Here is a 24,351-nt window from a genome sequence, read left to right as displayed (position 1 = left end):
TGTCGGAGGTACCTGTGACATCACTTTTATTGGTACTGAGAGTTTGATGGAGCAAGACACACTACCATCTAATGTGTTTTCGAAAGCTCCAGCTTTCTTCCTTCACGGTATGTGATTGAGTGGTCAGTACAGTGCTGGGTTGTTCAGGGAGATCCTCAAAATGATGATGATGATCTGGTGGGCCTTGTGGAAATGTACCAGGCAGTGGAAAGCTCCTTGACAGACCAGTTGGCGGAAGATTGTTGTCCATGCATTCCAAGCGTGGCTCAGAACCCCCAAAGAAGGGACTTAAACCCTCTTCAGAGTGGTGTACCAAAAACCTGTAGGGGCCACAGGTTGTTGAGGGGGAAAGACTCGCCCTGGGTTGCTGTGTATTCTGAGGTAATAGATGAATTTCCTCTCACAGTGTTAGTAGGGGATGAGGGTGAAGAATTATCCCGAATGACTAAAATCACTAATCTCGAGGTGTCCCGAGAAAATTTTGGGACTGCCCAGCTCAGGGATCTTACTTTAAAAAGTGCTTTGGACAATGTCAAGGTATTGAATGGTGTTCCCCAAGAACCAGGTGCAGATAACAGGTTTTTACACTTGTTATATCATGTAAACAAAATGAGGGATGTGGTCATAGAACAACTCCTGGTACCAGATCCATATAGACAAATGGTGTTAGACATGGCCCACTTCCATGCGTTGGGTGGTCACTTGGGAGTAGATAAAACCCAGGAGCAGATTTTACAAACGTTTTACTGGCCAGGCTGTTATCGAGAGATATCTAATTTTTGTCAGTCCTGTCCTTATGCTAATTAACTGCTCCAGTCTCTCATTTCCAGAGCCCTATAGTACCTCTGCCCATCATAGAAACTACATTTGAGCACATAGCCATGGATCTGGTAGGTCCACTAATAAAATCTGCTAGAATGCACCAGCATATCTTAGTCATCATGGACTATGCAACAAGGTACCCAGAAACAGTGCCTTTAAGAAATGCCTCTTCAAAATGTATAGCACGTGAGAGTTGTTCCATATTTTTACCAGAACAGGTCTGTCTTTACTGATGAGGGAACACCCTTCATGTCACATGTTATGAGGGAGCTTTGGTTTCCCAAGAGGTGGAACGAATGCTAAAGTAAGGGGTCATTGAGGAATCTAAGAGCGGATGGTCAAGTCCAATAGTGTTGGTGCCCAAACCAAATGGGGAGTGGCGTTTCATTAACAATTATAGAAAGCTTAATGAGGTCTCCAATGTGGATGCCTACCCATGCCAAGAGTGGATGAAGTAGTTGAAAGGTTAGGGCCAGCCCGTTACATTACTACATTAGATCTCATGAAGGAGTATTGGCAGATCCCACTGTCAAAGGAGGCCAAGGAAAAGACTGCCTTTCCACCTCTGAAGGATGCTACCAGTACATAAGGATGTATTTTGGGCTGCAGGGGGCTCCTGCCATGTTTCAAAGGGTAACGGATTGCATACTGCTTCTTCATAAGAAATATGCCACTGTATACCTAGATGAAATTGTTATATTCAGCCATGATTGGGACAGTCATCTTAATAAAGTACAAGCAGTTTTAGATGCTTTAAGGAAAGCCGGGTTTACCATCAACCCAAAGAAATGTGCCATTAGCATGGAGGAAACAAAATATCTAGGTTAAATCGTAAGAAGGGGCTTAATTAAACTCCAAATAAGCAACGTTGAAGCCATTAAAAATTGGCCATGCCCACTATAAAAAATAAAACAAGTGAGGGCATTCTTGGGCTATTATAGGCGGTTTGTCCCTGACTTTGCCACCATTGCTGCCCCACTAATGGAGCTCACAAAAGGGACAAAATCAGTCATGGTGTAGTACAGACAGAAGCTTCTAATGAAGGGTTGGGTGCGATATTGTCACAGGAAATAAATGGTGAAAAGCACCCTGTAATGTAAACTTTCCCCAGCAGAAAATTATTATTTCAATAATTATTCCATAGTAGAAAGAGAATGTCTGGCCATTAAATGGGCAGTAGATTCCCTTAGGTATTAACTACTGGCCAGAAAGTTCAAATTGGTCTCAGATCATGCCCCACTGAAGTGGATGAGAAGGGAAAAGGGGAATAATGCCCGGATAACATGCTGGTTTCTTGCATTACAGGACTTCAGGTTTAATGTGGAACACAGAGATGGTAAATTCCATGCAGATGCAGGGTGCACTGTTTGCTGGTTGAAGGTGCCCAGCCCCTCGGCTTTGGGCAAAGGAGGGGGGTATGCGACAAGGCACAAGGTATTGTGGTTGAGGACCGATACGTGTCATCGAGGTACCTGACCAATTTGGCATGCTTTGTGCAGCGCTGCGTAATCTGTAGGTGCTATATAAAAAAAGAATTACTGTTATTACTAAGTAAGCTGCTACTCTTTTGTCAGTAACCTTGGGTTGCTGACCCTTATTTAAAAGTAGTATAGCTGATTACTGCAGTTGATCCGGGTTGGCTTTTAGTGGAGTAGTCTGAGAGTTGGGTGGGATGCCTACTCCCATGTATCCAGGCCAGGAGTTGCCTTGCATTTATTAGCCAGGATGTTTAGCAGAGTTGAGAGTGTGTGGTCTGGTGTCCTTCTCCTGCTGTTGTCTTAAGAAGGGGTGCACCTGCCATGAAAGGAAGTTGAGAATTTTGCCTCAGGCGGCACGCCACCTGCTGGACGAGGGAGGGGCGTCCTGCTCCCGCCCGCCTGTGCTGCCGCTGGCCCGCTCATGCTGCTGCCCATGCTGGCGGGCACATCCCCCATTCCAAGCGGTCGGCACATCCTCCCCAGCCTGATGTGCAGCCCCACCTGTCCGCTCCTGTCCGCCTCCCCACCCCACATAACCCCCCTCCACTACCGTTGCATGCTGTATGCATTTTATACTACATGGCGGCACGCTGTATGCATTTTATACTACATGGCAATATGCGGTATGCATTTTATACTACATGGCAGCTTGCTGCATGCCTTTTATACTACATGGTGGTACGCTGTATGAATTTTATATTACATGGCAGTACGCTGTATGTATTTTATACTACATGGCGGTACTCTGTATGTATTTTATACTACATAGCGGTACTCTGTATGCATTTTATACTACATGGTGGCACGCTCTATGCATTTTATACTACATGGCGGCACGCTGTATGTATTGTGCATTGCTTTATTTTCACACTAAACCAATATGATAGATGTGGTCCTGACATTCCCTGATATATTACATACATGGGGGGGCGTCTCTTTATGGCACGCCTCGGGCAGCAAAAAGGCTAGGTTCACCCCTGGTATCAGGACTGGGTCAGAGACGCTGGTGGACTCTGCTGCCTGAAGAAAAGTCAACTTTATGTTATGCCTTCATTTTGCACCCTGTGGAAGAAAGCTGGAATAGCTAGCATTCCATATTTAAATGTAGACTACAATGATAATGGAAGTATGTGGTTTTACATTTAGATTTTTTTAGGATGAGGAGGCAGCAGGCAGGTTATAAGCACTGTGGTGGGAAAGCTGAAGCCAGAGCCCAGAACAACCACACCGCAGCACCTCAGGCTAATTTAAATTAGGAGTTTACCAGCAATAAGCCGGTAATTATCTTTTATAAAAGTTTGGTGTCCTTCGGATTATTAACCTCTACAAAGCACTGGTGATGCTTTGTAGAGGTTAAGTAATGTATATAATGTGGATTTTGAACATTTTGGGTTGTCATATTTAAAAGGAGCAATAATAAAGCTTAATTTTAGACATCTTTCTTAACTCGTACAGTTCATTATTGCAGCCTGGGACAAATTACAGTAAGTTACCAGCACCCAGTTGTTGCAGTGGCAAGGGTAGTCCATTTGTAACTAGGAGTCATCCAGTGGCGTAACAAGACTCTACTTTGCCCTGGTGCAAAGTTTGGATTGGGGTCCCCATACACCTAAACTCTCACTGCCACCCCTGACCTGCGCAATACACATATATGCTACACAGAATTATACTCATAGAACCAAACTCCATATACACCTTATATGTAGTGTCCAGCAGCCTCCCTTATTAATATACTTTCCAGAAGCTCTTATTACAGAAATACTCACAGCAGAGACCCTCTTAACGAAATGTCAGCAGACACCCTCTTCATGAAACAAAAACAATAAACTCTGTACTCGCCTCACCCAGCGATCCCACGGCTTCCTCTTCTCTCTGGCAGCAGAGAGAGCAGATGTACGGCCATTAGTGTGTGCAAGCACAGCACATAGACGTGCATCTGCCTGCGCTGCTATTGTTTTCAATTGTATGTGTGTCTGACATGCATAGAATTGGTTCACTTCACCTCTGAGGGGACCCATCAGGCAGTCTGTGGGCCCAGGTCCATCGTCGGGCCTGGTTGAGGACGGGCCCAGGTCCATCGTCGGGCCTGGTCGAGGTCGCACCTGCTGCAAACACGATCATTACGCCATTGGAGTCGTAGTAATAAAATCATATTAAATTAGTTGACCAATGTAATACTGAACTGTGGTCTTTTAGGGTTCAGAAGTTGATAAGGATTCCTCATCAAAACTGTTGTCATTTACACTCACTCATTACAAATGACTCATTTGGCAAGCTCTGTGTAGGAGTGAAAAAGTTAAAGATTTAAGGACTAACCAAAACATGATTTATATTGAGCATTACATGCTCTTTAAAAAACTGAAAAATTCCCATTGTGATGGCAGGTTCCCTTTAAGATCCTGAAGTATTTGCTTTCTGCTTCCAGCAAATCTGCTATACGTATGGGCTATAAAGGAAAGCATCCTCCACAGAAAGTTACCTGAACAAATGCATCTAGCTTGCTAGTGTGCTGCCAAGGTATTAGTGGTGTACCTGTGTTCCTGTTGCCACCCTGAGCTTGTTCCAGCACTTCTGAATTTGCTCTGCCTGCCTTGACCTGTTACCTCACTTTTGTCTTTTTACAAACTTTGCCTGGCTTGACCTTGGATTTGCTGTTTGACTACATTCTCTGCCTGTCCCTTTGTGCCAAGTTTCTGAGATATTTACTGTGCCTGTGCCAGCTGCCACTAGCACAAAGTCGGTCTGGTGGTACAGTGGGTCCACAACCTGAAGCCTGTTAAAATTTTAATCTGCTTCAAAACCTTGAAAGGACCGAGTCGCGAACTTGCAGAAATTGGATGTTTCTTGATGACAACCAGACCTGGAGAAAATTGCAGTGGAGATTGCCATAATTTTTCGTCATTTGGATGTATGACTGGACTAAATCAGATTGTGGAGACGCAGGCCACCAATAACTGGATAGAATTGCAGCCATGTGAAACAGAAAGATTACCGTATATACTCGAGTATAAGCCGACCCGAGTATAAGCCGAGGCCCCTAATTCTATCACCAAAAATTGGGAAAATCTATTGACTCGAATATAAGCCGAGGGTGGGAAATGCATTGGTCACAGCCCCCCCCCCCAGTATATAGCCTGCCAACCCCCTGTAGTATATAGCCTACCAGCCCCTGTAGTATATAGCCTACCAGCCCCTGTAGTATATAGCCTACCAGCCCCTGTAGTATATAGCCTGCCAGCCCCTACGCCAGTATATAGCCATATAGCCATATAGCCCTGTAGTATATAACCTGCCAGTCCCTACCCCAGTACATAGCCATCCAGCCCCTGTAGTATATAACCTGCCAGCCCCTGCCCAGTATATAACCTGCCAGCCCCTGCCCCAGAATATAGCCATCCAGCCCCTGCCCCAGTATATAGCCATCTTGCCCCAGTATATAGCCATCCAGAACGTGCCACAGTATATACCCATCTAGCCCATGCCCTACCTTTGTATAGCCTGCCAGCCCCCGTGCACCAGTATATAACCATCACCTACCCCGTAATGCAGAGGCCCCCCCCGATCTGTCTGCCTAAAAGACCGCGTTATGTAGCCCCTACCCTGCCCCGTTATACAGACATTAGATTTTAAAAAAACAAACAAACCTCACCTCTCCGGCGCCCCTGCAGGTCTTCTGTGTGATGCATCAGTCAGCGGCAATCCCGTGCAGCGCACACCTCTGACGTCAGCGGCCGCCGCTGACATCAGTGTGTGTGCCGGCTACCGGCACACACAATACTATTCCAGCGGCCGCCGCTGACATCAATGTGTGTGCCAGTAGCCGGCACACACAATACTATTCCAGCGGCCGCCGCTGACATCAATGTGTGTGCCGGTAGCCGGTGTGCCAGAGCCTGCGACGTCACAGGGACCTGCCGGGGCGCCGGAGAGGTGAGGGTTTTTTCTTTGTTTTTTCTTTCACTCGAGTATAAGCCGAGTTTGGGCTTTTCAGCACATTTTTGTGCTGAAAAACTCATCTTATACTCGAGTATATACGGTAGTTCTAAATTATATTGCAGTATCCTGCCAAGAATGGTCAGGAACTAGAATTGGTAGTAGTAAAGCAAACAACAATTCCCTTGGAATCTTATACAAGGCACAACTGAGACATGTGAATGAATGGTCAGGAACTAGAGTTGGTAGTATTAGAGCAGCCAGCAACCACTTTCAACTAGCTGAGAAAGATGTAAAAGGCAATACATTATCCAAATTTTTTTAGACCATTGATCAATCTGCAGAGTGCCCATACATCAGTGATCTTCCCTGTATTATCTTGCTTGCTTCGGTTCAATTAAAGGAAATCTACCATCAAAATCAAGCATGAATAAACCAGGTGCACTCACTCATAGATCCAGACACTGTGATTGTGGTTATTTGTTATCTAGGGTGCCCTTCCTTATAAAATAAACCTTTAAAATTATGCCAAAGAGTCAGAGGGGCTTTGGTGGGTGTTTCCGGAGCCCCTCAGTGCTGCCTTTTTACAGGCTGTTACACTGAGCAGAGCAGGTCTCCACCCCGGCATATTGCAGAAAACACCCAACGGTAACAACCAAGATTGGTGCTAGCCATATTGGCTTAGATTGTCACTCCCCTTGACGTCATCGGGGAGCTGTGATCTGTTATCACGACAGCCTCGGGTTATACTGTCTCGTTTTAGCCTATTACAGTGTTTCATTGTAATAGATGATGTGGAAAATCCCCATATACTGGCATACTGTAGTATGGCAGTATAAGGTAGGATCAATCAGACAACCTGAAGTACTCTAGGGGTAGTAAATCATTGAAAAAAAACCTGAAAAATTAAAATCACCCCACTATCCCTAGAAGATATAAAAATAAACAATCAAAATATAATAAAAACGGTTATACCAGGTGTTTCACACTGGGAAAGGCAAACATAGTCCAGCTTCAAGCAGAGTCCACGTGGAATAAAATCAGACTTTTATTGAAGTAGCTAAAAACAGCTTGTGACACATAGTTTGGACACAGGTATGAGCGTAGGGTAGTGAGCAGACCACAATTTCCTACGCATTTCGGAAAACCCTTTCCTTATTCATGGCTCAGCCATGGGAAATGTTATTCAGCAAATTATTTAGGTGGTAAATCTATGTGCCTGAAAATGAGATGATTTCGAATTTCAAAAATGACACATTTTACTATAATTTTTTTTCATTTTTTTTGGAAATAAACGCAAAACTTATCAGCCAAAATTTACCACTAAAATGAAGTACAGAGTGTGAGTAAAAAAACTATCTCAGAATCGTTTTGATAAGTACCAGTGTTCACAAGTTATAACCATATAAAGCGGTGCAAGTCAGAATCCAAAAAATGGGGCTTAGCCTTAAGCTATAAAATGGCTGCGTCCTTAATGGGTTAAATACCGTTACTATGAAGTGCAATTTGTTACACAGAAAACAAGCCCTCACAGAGCTCTTTACATGAAAATATACAAAAGTTATAGATTTGGAAAGGTGGTGAGTGGAAAAAAAAATGTTAATGAAAAAACAAAAAAGGCCTGGTCTTTAAGGGGTTAAAGAAGCTGTGTTTATGAAGGGATAATGTTACCATTGATATTTTAGGAATCTTTTAGCAAACCGATTTATTTGTGCTGTTGATTATGACGTGAGATTATCATGCTCGATTTTGATTGTAGATTTTCTTTAAAAATACATGTTAATTTAACTGATGCCAATGATTGATGTAATCATCAGTTTAAATGATTGATTTGATCATGTTTCCCTCTTGTTTTAGCCTTTATACCACCCACTTCCAAAGCAATTTCTGTGCAGGGTACAAGGAAACCTACTACTGTGCCATGTCTTCATAGTATGATGGCAACCTTAACCATGTCATAGTGTATCATACAGCTTTAGTGGGCATACATCCTTCCACATGAGCTAGCAACAAGGCTGTGCAGTAGGATAGCAGTTTGCTCTGCCCCCTCCCATGGAATGTGGGATTTCACATCAATTAGTCTCGCTCTGCCGGCTTCCTTTGTACAAGCTCTCTCGCTGTGCCGCCCCCCTCCTTTGCATTCCCTTCCCTGGGGCCGCCTCACACTCCAGCTCCATGTGCGTGCTCACTGCAAACAAACCGCGCCCTCCCTGCCGCCTCCAATAGAGCGTGGCCAGCCAGGGAAATCCGCTCTCACGAGGAACAGCTGCAGGAGCAGCCATGTGCTCGACCTGTGTGGGAGGCGGGGAGGACTCGGCACATGGCAAGACATGACTAAGCTCAGCCGCAGCATGACACTAGCACACTCCTCCAGCAGGGAGCGCAGCTCATGACTGGACGAGTCATGGCTCAGAGGGACACAAGCTGCACTCCAAGTGGACTGTTGCGCAGCAGCTATTAAGGAGTGCTTGTGTTTGGCCAAAGGTCTAGGACAGTGATGGCAAACCTTTTAGAGACCGAGTGCCCAAACTACAACAAAGACCTGCTTATTTATCGCAAAGTGCCAACACAGAAATTTAATTTGTGATTTATACTCCCTTCTTTGTCAGGGCACGTTCACACGTTGCGTTTTGACCTGCGTTTTCATTGTGTTTGAAATGCATATACAACAGCTAAGGGGGGGATAATTTGTCTAATTACATCACTGTTAACATTTCCGTTGACAAAAAGCATCATAAACGTGATGTTAACGCATGCGTTTTGTTAACACATGCATTAACCCCTTAACGCTGAAGCCACTTTTCACCTTCCTGACACGGCCCATTTTTTCAAATCTGCCCTGTGTCACTATAAATGGTTATAACTTTGGAACGCTTTAACATATCCAAGTGATTTTGAAATTGTTTTCTCGTGACACTTTGTACTTCATGTTAGTTAAAAAATTTTGGTGGTATGTTTTGCATTTATTTATGAGAAAATCAGATATTTGGTGAAAATTTGGAAAAATTAGCAATTTTCAAAATTCTAAATTTTCTACTTTTTCCATACATAGTCATAACCGCAAAAAAACGTAATAACTAACATTCACTAAATGTCTAATTTATGTGGACATGGTTTTTTATGCATACTCTTATTTTTGTAGGATGTTATGGGCCTTTGAACATTAGGTGCAATTTTTCACATTTTCATAAAAAAAGCAAAATCCTGCTATTGAGGGACCTGCTCAGGTTTCAAGTCACTTTGAGAGGCCTAAATAAAGTAAAACCCCATAAATTACCCCATTATAGAAACTAAACCCCTCAACGTACGTAAAACAACTTTTATGAAGTTTGTTAACCCTTTAATTGGTTTACAGGGGTTAAAACAAAATCGGATGCAATTTCGAAATTGCATTTTATTTGGCTAAATGAATGTGTTTTTCATAAAATGTACAAATTCTCAGTGGATAAAATTCCAAAACGCTCCTCAAAATTTGATCCCCAATCTCTCCCGCGTATAACAATACCCCATATGTGGTGGTAACCTCCTGTATGGGCACACGCCAGGGCATTGAGGGGGGAGCTGTGCCATTCAGAGCAGATTATGCATGGTCACTTTTTATTGGCTATACAATCTTTATTTTTTTGGCAATTTGGACATATAAGGGCTTATTTTTTGCGACATGAGATGCACTTTACAAATACTTCATTTAAGTGGATCTGTAGCTTTTCGATGAGATTTCATTAACTCTTTAATGTATGGAGGAAAAGAAAATTGTCAATTTGGGGTTTCTTTTTTTTTGTATATTTTGGGGGTCGTACACCATACACTAAAAATACTATAATATTTTCATTCTACAGATCACTACGATTACGGTGATACCTCATTTATATAGTTTTTCATTTATTTTTACAATTTTACTGGAGAAAAACTAATATAGAGGAAATCTCATTTGTTTCTGCATCGCCATCTTTTCGGGAACTTAACCTTAATATTTTTTGGTTGACAGAGCTAGTTTAGGGCTTATTTTTTACGTGTTGAGTTGTTCTTTCAATTGGTACCATTTTGGGGCACATAACTTTTTTTGATCACTTTTTAGAACATTTTTGTGAAGGGATTTTATGAAAATTTATATTTTTGGCGAGTTTTTCGGGTTTTGTTTTTACGGTGTTCACCGTACGGGTCAAATAATGTTTCTAACTTATTGTACAGATTGTTACGGACGCGGCAATACCAAATATGTGGGGGGTTTGGGTGATTTTCAGGTATTTTTACTTTATTAGATGTGTATAGGGAATGTTTGTGTTTAGGGGACTTTAACTCTATTTAATTCATTATTTTTATTAAAAAATGTGTTTATTCAGTGTTTTTAACTTTTTTTCTTTACTTTTACAGGTTAGCTTGAACAAGTGATCCACTGATCACTTGTTCAAGCTATTCTTCACCTAATACAGTGTAATACAGATGTATTACACTGTATTATGTGAAACACTGAGCATGCTGCGCATGCTCAGTGTGTCACAGCCGGGTCCTGCCAGGAGGCAGGACCCGGCTCCCCGGAAGGAGATCGCGCAGTCCCGGGGCTGCGATCAGAGGAGCGGGACCCCCCCGGTAAGCGCCGCGGGGGGGTCCGAATCTAGTTAAATGCCCCTAGCACGCCGCGGTCAGCGCGACCGCGGCGTGTTAGGGGTTAAGACCGCGATCGGAGAAATCTCCGATCGTGGGTGTTAGAGGAGGGTGTCGGCTATAATATATAGCAGACACTCGCAGCTTCTGGCCCCGGCTCCATTCAGGAGCCGGGGCCAGAAGTTTGACGTACTATTACTGCATATTGTGGGAACGCACCTCCCGCCATGCAGTAATAGTACGTCAAATGTCGGGAAGGGGTTAACATTGCGTTTACAAACATAAATGGTAATGTCATTTGGCAAATCACCTCTCATCAGCTCTTGTATATGCGTTTCAAAGGCAATGAAAATGCGACCAAAACGCAACGTGTGAACGCACCCTCACAGTTTTCATTGACATCAGCACTCTGAGGACACCAATAAAGCAGAAAATAGTCCCAGGTCGAGCTGTCACTTTAAAATAGCTCTGTAGACAGTAAGGCCTGGGCTGTCTGGGACTGCAGGAAGATACCTGGTGTCATCTCGGGTGTTTTGCGTTAAATTAATGCAAAACACCGGCGGCTTGTTCCCGATCGCAGGCGTTTACATAGAAATGGCGATGCGATCGGGCCGTGGCCCGCCCTGGTAGGCGAGGCTTCATCTGCGTTTGCGTTTTTCAAACGCAGACAAAGCGGTGCGTGTGGCACTAGCCTCTGGGGTGACAGGTTTGACTAATTATCTTAATTAAAACTGGTTAAAAACGGATGCGTTTTCAAAAAATGCATGCGTTTTTTAACGGACTGCTCAAAAAGGGACCAAAAACGGGTTGCAACACCCTAATGAGGCAAATCTCCTCTTCGCACCTTATGGAAACTTTCTCACATTATCAGGGATCAGGACTTGAGACTATGGTTTACTATGTTTGATTGTGCTGTGTCATGCTGTAAAGCACACCCAATGTACTTCTGGAACCTAAGTACAGCACGGTCCTAGCTATCCAAGAAGGGAATGTCCTTGGTGAAAGGGTGTGTGTGTGGATTTACTGGAAGGAGCATATTGTACAGTAAGCTGCTGTGTGTGTCTGAACTCGTGCAGAGTGTAATGGTTTCCTCCCATACACGTGCATTCCCCTGTCTCCCAGCTGTTCAGCTGCATGCTGTAGGCTTGCTAATCAGTAAAGAAGTTGATGTGTAATGTGCAGGCCATAAACTGCTGCTGAAAACATGGGATTTCAAATATATTTACAGATACATAATGTAATAATTAATGTACAACAGTTATGGAGGAAAGCTGCTGATTGAAAAACTAGTAGCATTTGTCTATTGCAGAGGTAGCTTATATGCGTTTACAGCAAGAGATTATTAACCAGCCCCTGGTATCTTGTATTTAACCCTTACAGAACCCTTTTTCGTTTTTGCGTTTGCTTTTTACTCCCCTCATTCTAAAAGGGGAGGCCCCCTGCGCTTTGAATCGCAGCACTAGCAGAATTGTGTGCCTTACCCTGAGGACGCGTTCACACATTCCGCTAGCGTCGCGTTATGAACGCACAGGGGTCGGGGCACAGGGCAATCGCATATGTGTTTCCAGAGAAATGCATGCGATCGCATTATCAATCGCATGCATTTCCCGGGAAACGCATATGCGATCGGCCTGAGCCCCGCCCCCTGTGCGCTAGCGTCGCGCTATGAACGCGCTGCTCGATAAGTTTTTGACACATTCAAAAGGCTTCGGCCTTGATCACACGCTGAGGTTACATTGCATTTTAGCAAATGCAGTCGAAATGTAACCTAAGGCCGGCGCCACACAGGGCGCTTTGTCTGCGCTTGCAAACGCAAACGCAGACAAAGTCGCGCCCACCGGGGCGGGCCTCGGCCCGATCACATCGGCGTTTCTATGGAAACGCCTGCGATCGGGAACGAGCCGCCGGTGTTTTGCGTTAATTTAACGCGAAACACCGGCGGCTCGTTCCCGATCGCAGGCGCAGACACAAACGCAGACAAAGCTGCACCTACCAGGGCGGGCCGCGGCCTGATCGCATCATCGTTTCTACGGAAACGCCTGCGATTGGGAATGCGCTGCTGGTGTTTTGCATTAATTGGCGTACGTGTGGCACCAGCCTAAGCATGTAATCAAGGCTGAAGCCTTTGGGTGATGCCACACATGGCGTTTTGAAACCGTTTTGGTCCGTTTTTAAGCAGTCCATTAAAAATTGTGTGCGCTAAAAAACACATCCTTTTTTTTTTTAAAGGCATCAGTTTTTGACAGGTTTTCCAAATTTGCGCAATAAAAAAACGAACAAAAACGCATGCGTTTTCAAAAAACATATGCATTTTTTAACAAGGTGCTTAATAATGGACCAAAAACGGTTTCAAAATGCCATGTGTGGCATCACCCTTTGGAATGCATCAAAAGAGGGAAAATTCACACATTCCGCTAGCGTTGTGTTCATAACGCAATGCTAGCCCACAGGAGGCTCAGGCCGATCGCAAGTGTTTCTCGGGTTATGAATCGCATGCATTTCCAGGGAAACACATATGTGAGCCTCCTGTGGGCTAGCGTCACGTTATGAACGCGACGTTAGCGGAACGTGTGAACGCGCCCTGAGGGTGATCTCATACATGGCGTTTTGAACCCCTTTTTTGGTCCGTTATTTAAGCAGTTCGTTAAAAACTCATGCATTTAATGACGAAGCCTGTTTTTAAGTTAATGCTCAGACTTTTTTTTTTTAAATTTGACTAGTGTCTCTTCCTGTGGTAATAACTTTTCAAAACTTTGGCACTAGTGCCATAGGTTAGCCATCACTGTCCTAGAGGTGGCACTCAGAGCCCTTTCTGTGGGCACTCAGGCCATCACCAGAGATTACTCCAGGTATCTTCCTGCAGTCCTAGACAGCCCAGGACTTGCTGTGCACAGAGCTATTTTAAAGTGACATCTGTACCTGGGACTATTTTCTGCTTTATTGGCGTCCTCAGGGTGATGGTATCAATGAAAACTGTGACAGAGAAGGGAGTATAAATCACAAATTAAATTTCTGTGTTGGCACTTTGCGATAAATAAATGGGTCTTTGTTGTAGTTTGGGCACTCGATCTCTAAAAGGTTCCCCATCACTGCTTTAGGATATCTCTGTGATTTTGAGATTGTTTGTTTTCTCGTGAGACATTGTAAATTATGTTAGTATTATCATTTCGGTGATGAATTTCTTTTTTGGGGGGTAAAAATTCAATAATTTAGGAAAAAATTTTTAAAAATGACAATTTTCAAAGTTTCAAATCTTCTACTCTTTAGACAAAAAGTCAAAACAATTTTTTTTTGTAGAAACCTTTTGCCATTGGTCTTCTTTTTATTTCCATAATCTGTTTTACAGTTCCCTATTTTTTACGGATCTGAGAAGGTTTCAAGTTTTAGTAGCAACTTCTCATATTTTCAAGAGATTTGAAAAATTATACATTTTTAGTGACCAATTCAATTTGGAAGTGCTCTACAAAAGCGTATGTGCTATATACCCCCACAAGTAACACCATTTTATGAACCCAACATCTCAATTCAGCATTTGAGAAGTCTGCAAACCCTTTAAATCTTTCTCTGGAAGCAAACAAAGATGGATTGGAAATTTCAATTTTTTAATAAGATTATTCTCATTTAGCCCTAAAATTGACACATTCAGAAGGAACTTGACGTAAACATACATCCTAAAATATCTGCTCTGCTTCTTCCGAGTACGGTAATACCAACCATGTGGATGTCAGCTGCTTTTTCCCTGCACAGTGATGTCCAGAACAGAGTTTGTACCATTGGGTTTTTGGAATGCCAATTTGGCTGCAAATGTTTTGTGGTGCCACAGTGTACTTGAAGAGCCCCTGAAGTAACCGTACAATAGAAAACTTCCAAAGATGTCACCATTTGGGAAACTAAACCCCTCCAAGAATTTATCTGGGGTTGGGGGGGTGAGCATTTTAACCCCCAACATGCTGGCCAAAATCTAATGCAAAGTAAATGGTGCAGAGTAAAAAATGCGTTTTTATCTCAAAAAATTCATTTTAGTGCCTAATATATTGTGTCCCACCCATGCCACTTTAGACAAACACCCCAAAAATAATTCTGTGGGTCGTCCCGAGTACGGCAATACCACATATGTGCCAATAATTGACAGGCTGGGCACACGGCAGGGATGAGAATGGAAGGAGCGAAATTTTGCTTTTGCAGCTCCGTTTTCACACGTTTGGATTTGGAGTGCCATGTCATGTTCGCAGGGCCCGTGAGGTACCAGTGCAATAGAAACCCCCAAGAAATTATACCATTTTGGAAATTAGACCCCTCAGAGAATTCACCTGGGGTTGTGGTGAGCATTTTAACCCCCAAAATGCTGGTAAAAATCTAGTGCAGTGCAAAAATTGCATTTTTATCTCAAAAATGTCATTTTAGTGCCTAATATATTGTGCCCAACCCACGTCAATTTAGACAATCACCGCAAAAATCATTCTGTGGGTTGACCCGAGTACGGAAATACCACACATGTGCCAAAAATTGACAGACTGGAGTCATGGCAGGGCTGAGAAATGAAGGAGCGAAATTTTGCTTTTGGAGCACCCTTGTCACTAGACTGGTGTTGGGGTGCCCCTAAAATACCAGTACAATAGAACCCCCCCCCCCCAAGTAGTGACCCCATTTTAGGAAATTGGACCCCGCAAAAAATTTATCTAAGGTTGTATGAACATTTTAACCCCTGAGAAATGTAATACAAAATGATGGGGGCAGTTTAAAAATTGCATTTTTTTCTCAAATGTGCGAAAGTAGAAGAGATTTATTCATCCCAACTCATGCCACTGCAGATAAACACCCCAAAAATCATTCTGTGGGTTACTACGGGTATGGCAATGCATGGGGCAATAGTGTATCAATAGTCTACAGGCTGAGGACACAGCAGGCCTGAGAGGTGACAAACAAAATTTAGCTCTTGGAGCACCCTTTTCACTAGCCTGGTGTTGGGGTGCTCCTGAGGTACCAGTACAATAGAAACCCCCAAGTAGTGACCGCATTTTAGGAAAGGGCATTTTATTTAGGGTTGTATGAGCATTTTAACCCATAAAATTCTGTCTTAGGCCCGTTCCACACTTGCGAGTGTGATGCGATGAACTCGCATCACACTCGCAACGCATGCTGCCGGGAATGCATGGCCCGAACGCTGCACCGCGGGAGTGAACTGACATGTTGAGTTCACTCCCGCGGTGCAACGTTCGGGCCATGCGTTCCCGGCAGCATGCGTTGCGAGTGTGATGCGAGTTCATCGCATCACACTCGCAAGTGTGGAATGGGTAACACAAATTGAATGGTGTCGAATAAAATTTGCTTTGCAATTTCTCTTACTTTCTCATTGTAGTGTCAAAAGTATTTTTCCCAATTCATGCCATTGGAGACAAACACCCCAAAAATCATCAAGCAAGTTCTCCTGGATACGTGGCAATAATCGACAAGATGGAGACATGGCAGGGCTTGGAAGAGAATGGCATTTACCTTTTTTTGGCACCATAAAGCATTTGTAGATGTCCTTAGGGATCAGTACAGTAGAAACAGAACAACGCCTGCCTCTCCACACAACCTACGCAGAACAACGCCCTTCCCTCCACACAACCTACGCAGAACAACGCCCGCTCCTCCACACAACGCCTGCTCCTCCAAACAACGCCCGCTCCTCCACACAACCTACGCAGAACAACGCCCGCTCCTCCACACAACGCCCGCTCCTCTACACAACGCCCGCTCCTCTACACAACGCCCGCTCCTCTACACAAAGCCCGCCCCTCCACACAACGCCCGCTCCTCCACGCAACGCCCGCTCCTCCACGCAACGCCCCCTCCTCCACGCAACGCCCGCCGTTCCACGCAACGCCCGCCGTTCCACGCAACGCCCGCCGCTCCACGCAACGCCCGCCGCTCCACGCAACGCCCCCGCCGCTCCACGCAACGCCCGCCGCTCCACGCAAAGCCCGCCAATCCACACAACGCCCGCTTCTCCACACAACGCCCGCTCCTTCACGCTACGCCCGCTCCTCCACGCTACGCCGCCCACTCCTTCACGCTACGCCCGCTCCTTTACTCTACGTCCGCTCCTTCACGCTAAGTCCGCTCCTTCACGCTACGCCCACTCCTTCACGCTACTACTACTCCACGCTACTACTACTACTCTCCTCCACGCTGCTGCTACTACTCTCCTCCACGCTACTACTACTACTCCTCCACGCTACTACTACTTTCCTCCACGCTACTACTCCTAACAGATTGCACTTGAGCGGTTGTGGGGGATAGGGAAAACCTACAATGGGGGGGGGGGGGCATTGTGTGTTTTTGTGTACAGGAAAGGGACAGATCACTAGCACAACTCACTCCAATACCACTCACAAAATGGCGATATTGTAGAGCGTTTGACTAGTAAGATATGCCCAAAAAATCGTCACAGATCGATGTCATTGGCCAGTCTGTATTGACTGGCCAATGGCGACGATCAAATTGGTCCTGTGATGTCATCAGAGGGGTGTCGGCTGGCAATGTCGACACCTCCCACAGAGGTGTCACCCTGTCTCACGACAGGGTGACATCCAAAATGCTAATGGCGCTCGCATCCGATATATCGGACACTGAGCATTATGACACTGTGCTCAGCGTCGGAGATATCGGATGCGAGCGCCATTTGCGGAACGTGAACGGGTTAATTTTTTTTGTGTGTGTTTTTACTTTAGATGTCCCCCATCAGGTCATAAAAGACCCCTGGGGGACATTATCACTTTTTTTTTTTAAATTGTATTATTTTTTTTTTTTCTATTGTAAGTTTTCCCCTGTAACTGAAGCATCTATAAGAGCCTCAGTTACAGGGGAAATGCCCACCTGTCACTGGGGACAGATGATCAGAGCTGGAGGCTCTGGGCTCCTGTGGGCTCCTGGCAGGACCCGGCTGTAACTAACTGAGAATGCTCAGTTACTTGCATTGTACACTGCAATACAAGTGTACCGCAGTGTAAGGACTTAAACAAGCGATCGGATGAACTCTTGTTCAAGCCCAAGAGTGGAAAAATTTAAAAATGTAAAAAAAAAACCCTAGTAAAAATTATTTTATAATAATTAAAACAATAACTAAAATAAAAGTCCTCTAGTCACCACAGCTACATATAAAATCCAAATAGATGTATATAGAACACAAAAAAGTAAATTTTGGTATCACCGCGTCTGTACAATAAATGTATCAATCTGTACAATAAATCTAAATCAATATTGAACCTGCTCAGTGAATGACGTAAACAAAAACATGAAAAACTTCCCGTGATATACAATTTTTCATCAAATATCCGCACAAAAAATGTTCTAAAAAGTAATCAAAAAAATGTATGCGCCTTAATACTATACAACTGTAAAGAACTACTCTTTAAAAAAAAAAAAAAGCCCTCAACCAGATATTTCAAATACAGAAAAATACAGAAGTTATGGCCCTGAAAAATGTTGTTGATAGTAAGTAAAAACAATGGGATTTTCTCCAATATTGGTTTTGCTCAGTAAAACTCAGCAAAGATAAGAAAAACTATTTAAATGAGGCATCAATGTAATCGTAGTAAACCAGAGAATAAAGATAAAATACATTACAGTCAGCGGGAAAAAAATTTTTTGCTAAAAATCGAAAATAAAAATGATTTTGTTAGTGTCCCCCTTGAAATAGTTGATAAAATTTTGTGAATAAGCTAAAGACCCCCATAAATGAATTACCTATACATTGTATCTCACCCCACAAATAAAAAGCCATCATATGTTTGCATTACCAAAAATGTTTTATTTTAAAGCCTGTACAATGCAGTCACAACCACATAGGGTATGGGGTATCAGTACATTCGGGAAAAATTGGGCATCAAACTTTGCAGAGCATTTCATCATTTTATTAATTGTGTAAGTGTCATTTTTGGCCTAAATGAATGTATTTTTTTTAAAAATTAAAAAGTTTCTAAATAGCACTTCTATTTTGTTTTACCCCATGTGAAACACTTAAAGGGTTAATAGACTTGATAGAAGTTAGTTTCTATAATGTATATTGTAATTTATGGGGTTTTACTATTATTTAGGCCTTTCAAAATCACTTGAAAGCTGAGCAGCTTTGGCAAGTTTCATGAAAATTCTAAGTTCTAGGCCTCATAGCATCCTAGAAAAATGAGAGGGCGCATAAAATATAATTCCAACATAAAGCAGAGGAGACTGCAACAAAAAATAAAAGGACTCAAAGGCGCTCATAGGGAAAACACCGTTGGTTCAATGGAATCCTTGCCTTGGAGAGAGAGTGTTAGCCACTGCAGTGGAACGTGATTACCACTGCTTTTCAGTCTGCAAAATTCCTCCTCCAATTAGATCACAAATATTTAAGAACCTGACGAAGGGAGTGGTCCGTCCCCGAAACGCGTAGTTCACTATTCGATACTTTGTGAATAAAGTGAATTTGTGATCAAACATTGGTTGAGCCTGAAATCGGATTAGCAGCACAGTCCACTTTTTTCCCTTTAATCCAACATAAAGCAGATATTCCGGATGTGTTAGTTACCTAGCTTTTTGGGAATTTTAACTATCTGCCTGGAAAGCAGAACATTTCATACTTTGAAAATGAAGGATTTTTCCTAACTTTTGCCAAATTTTACATTTTTTTTAAGATTGAAACACAAAATTTATCAATTCAAATTTTCAATTAACATGAAGTGGAATGTGTCTCAAGAAAACAAATCTCAAAATCACGTGGATATGTTAAAGCATTCCAAAGTTATAACCAAATATCGTGACACTTGTCAGATTCTAAAAATTGACTCTGGCCACTTAGCTGAAAACAAGCGTTGGTGATAAGGGGTTAACGCTTTGTTAACTTATGCATTTTGTAAACACATTGTTGACAGCTATGTAATTAGGCAAATCCCCTCTTCTCAGCTGTTTTGATGCATTTGAAAACGCATGCGTTAACGCAAGCCAAGCGTTGTTCTCTCTATTGCCTCTATAAAAAAATAAACTTTTATACTTGCTTAGTATAAGTTCAATAATATCATTAAGTACTACACCTTGGCTTCTTTGCACAATCTCCCTATCTATAGCACATACGCAGTAAAGCAGGAGTGTAATGTGTAAGATCATTGGCTGACTGGGTAAGCGACGGGAGCAACATACAGTACGAATGTAAGTATACAAGTTTTTTGCCACCCATTAAAAAAAAAACGTACTTACAGGTTCCCTTTAAGGGTGCGTCCACGTGTTCAGTTTTTTAGATGCAGTTTTTGAAACCAAAAGCAAATATGGATGATAATGGGTTGAGACAAATAATTGAAAGGTGCTACTCCTCTGCCTACTTTAACTCCTTTTCAGGTTTGGACATCGAAAACTGCATCTGAAAAACTGAAGGTGTGGTCACACCCCATGGAGGTTGTTTAGTGAGAGACAAATGGTAAAGGGTTCTACTTCTTGATGATCTTCAAACAATGATTGCCTGGGCAGACATTTTATGTGTGTTGACATGGAAACAAGAAGTGGAAGTCAACTGGGACCAAGTGGGGGAGATGTTTCAATCTGTCCAAGCCAGAATATTCTGCATTGGTACAATACATCTCCCTAGTAGGCATTTGAATAGGAAAGGCCGGGGACAGGCGAGTAACATTTCTTTCATTGTAATAAAGCAATATTCCCTAAGATAGATATGGTCTGTTTTTATTTACAACAGTTTTTACTGTAATATAACATTGACCCCTTTCAGCACCAAGACTTTCTCCAACACCCGCAAACGATGCCACAATCGGTGCCCCCCCCCCCACCCCCACTCCTGTACATTGTCGGGAGGGGGGGGCAATCCATTGCTGTTACTGCTGGGAGTCTATGTGAGACTTCCAGTAATGTCATTAAGCACAATCTGCAGGGTGTAACATAAAGGTCTGAACAGTGGTATATCTCTCAAATACACAACACATTGAAAGACTAAAAGTATAGGTTTTTCAAAAATGTATCCAATGATACCAAACTCGCCTGCCTAACCCCACCATCTTTTTCCGTCTACAATATGAATAGTGACAAGTGTGTACTCTTTCTACAATGTCGCGCACAATGCACTCTTATGGCAACTCTATGCTAGTTGCTGTTCATATGGCTAGCATACAGCCACCATATAGGGTTGTGTGAAAGGGGCCTAAAACTCATATTGACTGAACTGTTGCTCTACAGCTTCACCTGCAAAACAAGAGTTGAGTTTAGTTACATTGACATTCAAATTCTAGTTTCTTGTGTTGATTTTTGAAACCAGGAATTAGAACAGATCCCAGCTGAAACAAGGAAAATATTTGAAATTTGGAAACATTTTCTTTTTGCTCTCTCATGGGACCTGTTCCCATTTTAGGTAAATAAATAAAAAAAATGGAGAACTATGCCCCTGGGCAGTCATGGGTAGAAGACGGGCTTTCTACATTGAACAGCTCCTTTCATGCAGAGAAACACTCTGGAAGCCATTGAGTTAAGCTCTGTGATTGCTAAAGTGCCGCAGTACTGTACACTCAGATGTAATGCTCCAGCTTATCAGCTCCTTAGTATTGTCGGCGTGGGAGTTTCTGCTTCAAGCAGACTGCGATGGGAATAAAAATAGACATGGCTTGCATTTTACAGGCTTTATCTGAATTATGTTCACTTGAATTACTAGCATAGCTGCAATAGAGCTCAAGCATATAACATTTTCAGCCTAGCTAGTCTTAATGGCACAAATGGATAGCTGCTATACATAGGAGTTTTTCTACCTTAAAGGGGTTTGACCATGAAAGAAAATTATCAAATTTCAACCCCTAGTGATGATTGCACAATAAAGATAATATTTAACACCTTACTTTACAATTTTACTCAGTTTTATTGCGGTTTTAGCTCCTATAACTCAATGATGGTTAGTGTAAGATTTTTGGATGGGGACTCTCCAACCAGACACTTAATGATCCCTCTAGTGCTGTGTGGTAACAATGTAATTGGATTATCAGGGTAAAGGTTTATACACACTTTAATTTAGCTTCTGAACATTGTACTAGTATCTGACACATAGAAAGAGAGATGAGATAGATACTCAGATGAGATCCATGAGATGGATATAACACATAATGACACTGTCAGCTCTGCTAACTCACCTATGGCATACACAGTTCTGCTATATACCTTCCTCCCCTCCCCCTCTCCTGGATAAAGATCTTAACTGTCTGTAGCTTGTAGCTTTACTCTCCTCTTGTGTTGCTTGCCAGCGAGAAGTCAGTGTCTGTGTGAGCTCGTCCTGGAATGCAAGACGTTAGACAGAAAGACAAGATGTCTGCTGACCCTCAACCCAGGAGATACAAAGTTGGGTCTGGGGGCAACCAAAATATTGTGCACCAGGACTGATAGAGACAGGTTGGAATTATATGTGTGAAATGTTATATTTATGAAGAAAAACTTGGCACTCCTTTATGTGAAATCAGAAAATCTTATTTTATTTTTTGTTCAAATTTGATCGAGAAGAGCAATCCAAATAACAATTTATGCAACGTTTCGGTCTTAATTCAGACCTTCATCAGGCACTATGGTAAAACAATGAATACAAAATAAACATGAGTACATAATATCAATATAACAGCATTGAATATTTATAATGAATAATATACAAAGAGCGAAAAAATAGCTATGACTGCTTCAGCGCTTGGAGCGAGGTGTAGCAGTCATAGCACTGCACTTCCTCTTTACACTCCTTATACCTAGCAATCCGGTAAGTATCTGCTTTCTACCATACATACACTACTTATTGCAGAATATTGTGCATATTCTGTTTGTGCCTTGAGTTAGACTGTCTTTGCTCTACCATACCTCTCCATTTTTTCCTTGTCATTTGCCTACCATGGTCGTACTTGCTAGTACCTATGATGCACTGTATTACTGTCTCAACTAACCTGACATACATAAGTCTCTAATCACGACGCCTTTATTTCCAGTAATACTCACCCACTCTCGTGTTATCATATACACCTTCTTACACCATTCAGCTTGGAACCCAGTACACCACTCCACGTACCAGCCTCCGGCCATATTTAAACCCCATGCTGGACTGTATTTTTTCGCTATTTTTTCGCTCTTTGTATATTATTCATTATAAATATTCAATGCTGTTATATTGATATTATGTACTCATGTTTATTTTGTATTCATTGTTTTACCATAGTGCCTGATGAAGGTCTGAATTAAGACCGAAACGTTGCATAAATTGTTATTTGGATTGCTCTTCTCGATCAAATTTGAACAAAAAATAAAATAAGATTTTCTGATTTCACATAAAGGAGTGCCAAGTTTTTCTTCATTGATGAACAGGGTTTGGTAACCTACTTGTGCACCCGTCAAGCTCTACATATTTCGAGTGACGTGTATTCTTTGTACTATATTTTTATTAATAACATTGAATTAGAGAATGTGTTATTTTGTTATCCTGTGTGCATTTAATAAACTTGTCTTTGTGGGAATACCCCTTCAACAAATACTCCATTTATAATATTTTGCTTGTAGGATTCCTACTAATATACAGAAAACATTGCTTATGAGTTTAAATAATTTGTGTGGGTTTGTGCATTGCTTGATTACAATAAACAATGATTTATGGAAATCAATGTAAAAATATAATCCAATCCATGAAAATAACTATGCAAGCACATATTATCCATAAAGTTACCATCTTTCTGTTGTTGCCACTTTCCCCCACTATATTTCCTGAACACCAAACACTTAAATAAAGGTATAGAAGGGTTTGCACAGATGTAGATGTACCATAGTATTCTATACAGCCTCTGGGATCCACAGGAGTGAAAAAAAAAATTGTGTGGTTAAAGTGGGGTAACAGTATTACCTGTAGTATAAAGTATTGTTATATTTATGCGTGCTGTTTTGCTTTATAGGTCAAATAACACCTTTATCCAGAGACAGTCCAAGTCCAGTTGACCCAGAGTCTGTGGAAGTAATGATGAATTTTGACCCAGACCCGGCTGATCTTGCTCTGTCCAGTGTGCCAGGACATGAAACATTTGACCCTAGGAAACATAGATTTTCTGAAGAGGAACTGAAGCCTCAGCCGATAATGAAAAAAGCAAGAAAAATCCAGGTGCCTGATGAACAGAAGGTAAAAGTAGACCCCAGACATGCCTGTACTATTATAGCAAAATATGCTTTTTTAGAAGGCTGGACACTGTTTGAAAGACTATGCATCCTACTATGCTATTATTTGCCTTATTGGTGCATTAATCACAGTTTCTTTGCTATATACTCGCATAAAAAAAAAAAAATCAACTTTGTATGTTCCTTCTGTTATTTCTCCTAGAAATGTATGGGAAACTTCATAGCTGGATATTATGAGTTGGTTGTGTCGCAGTCTGTCATCAGTGTTCACAGTGTAGGAACACTGTGCATTTGTTACTCTTGGCAAGGGACATATAAACACCTAGTTCTTTAAGGGATCATCTTAGGGTGATTTGGAACACTGAACCACAGGTCC

At 42.4% G+C, this 24,351-nt stretch overlaps 1 protein-coding gene across 1 annotated transcript in view; it reads left to right on the top strand.

The window, feature by feature from the left end:
- Positions 1-24,351, top strand: part of DBP (D-box binding PAR bZIP transcription factor) — a 62,460-nt gene that overhangs the window by 28,177 nt on the left and 9,932 nt on the right. Inside the window, exon 3 of the mRNA XM_072110506.1 lies at positions 23,759-23,979. Within this exon, the coding sequence (XP_071966607.1) occupies positions 23,759-23,979 (221 nt within the window). The remainder of the gene's footprint in view (positions 1-23,758; positions 23,980-24,351) is intronic.

The sequence above is a fragment of the Engystomops pustulosus genome, chromosome 6 (genome assembly GCF_040894005.1).
Source record: "Engystomops pustulosus chromosome 6, aEngPut4.maternal, whole genome shotgun sequence".
NCBI lineage: Eukaryota > Metazoa > Chordata > Amphibia > Anura > Leptodactylidae > Engystomops > Engystomops pustulosus.
The sequence above is the reverse complement of the archived record's forward strand: the minus strand, read 5'-3'. Positions and strand labels throughout refer to the sequence as shown.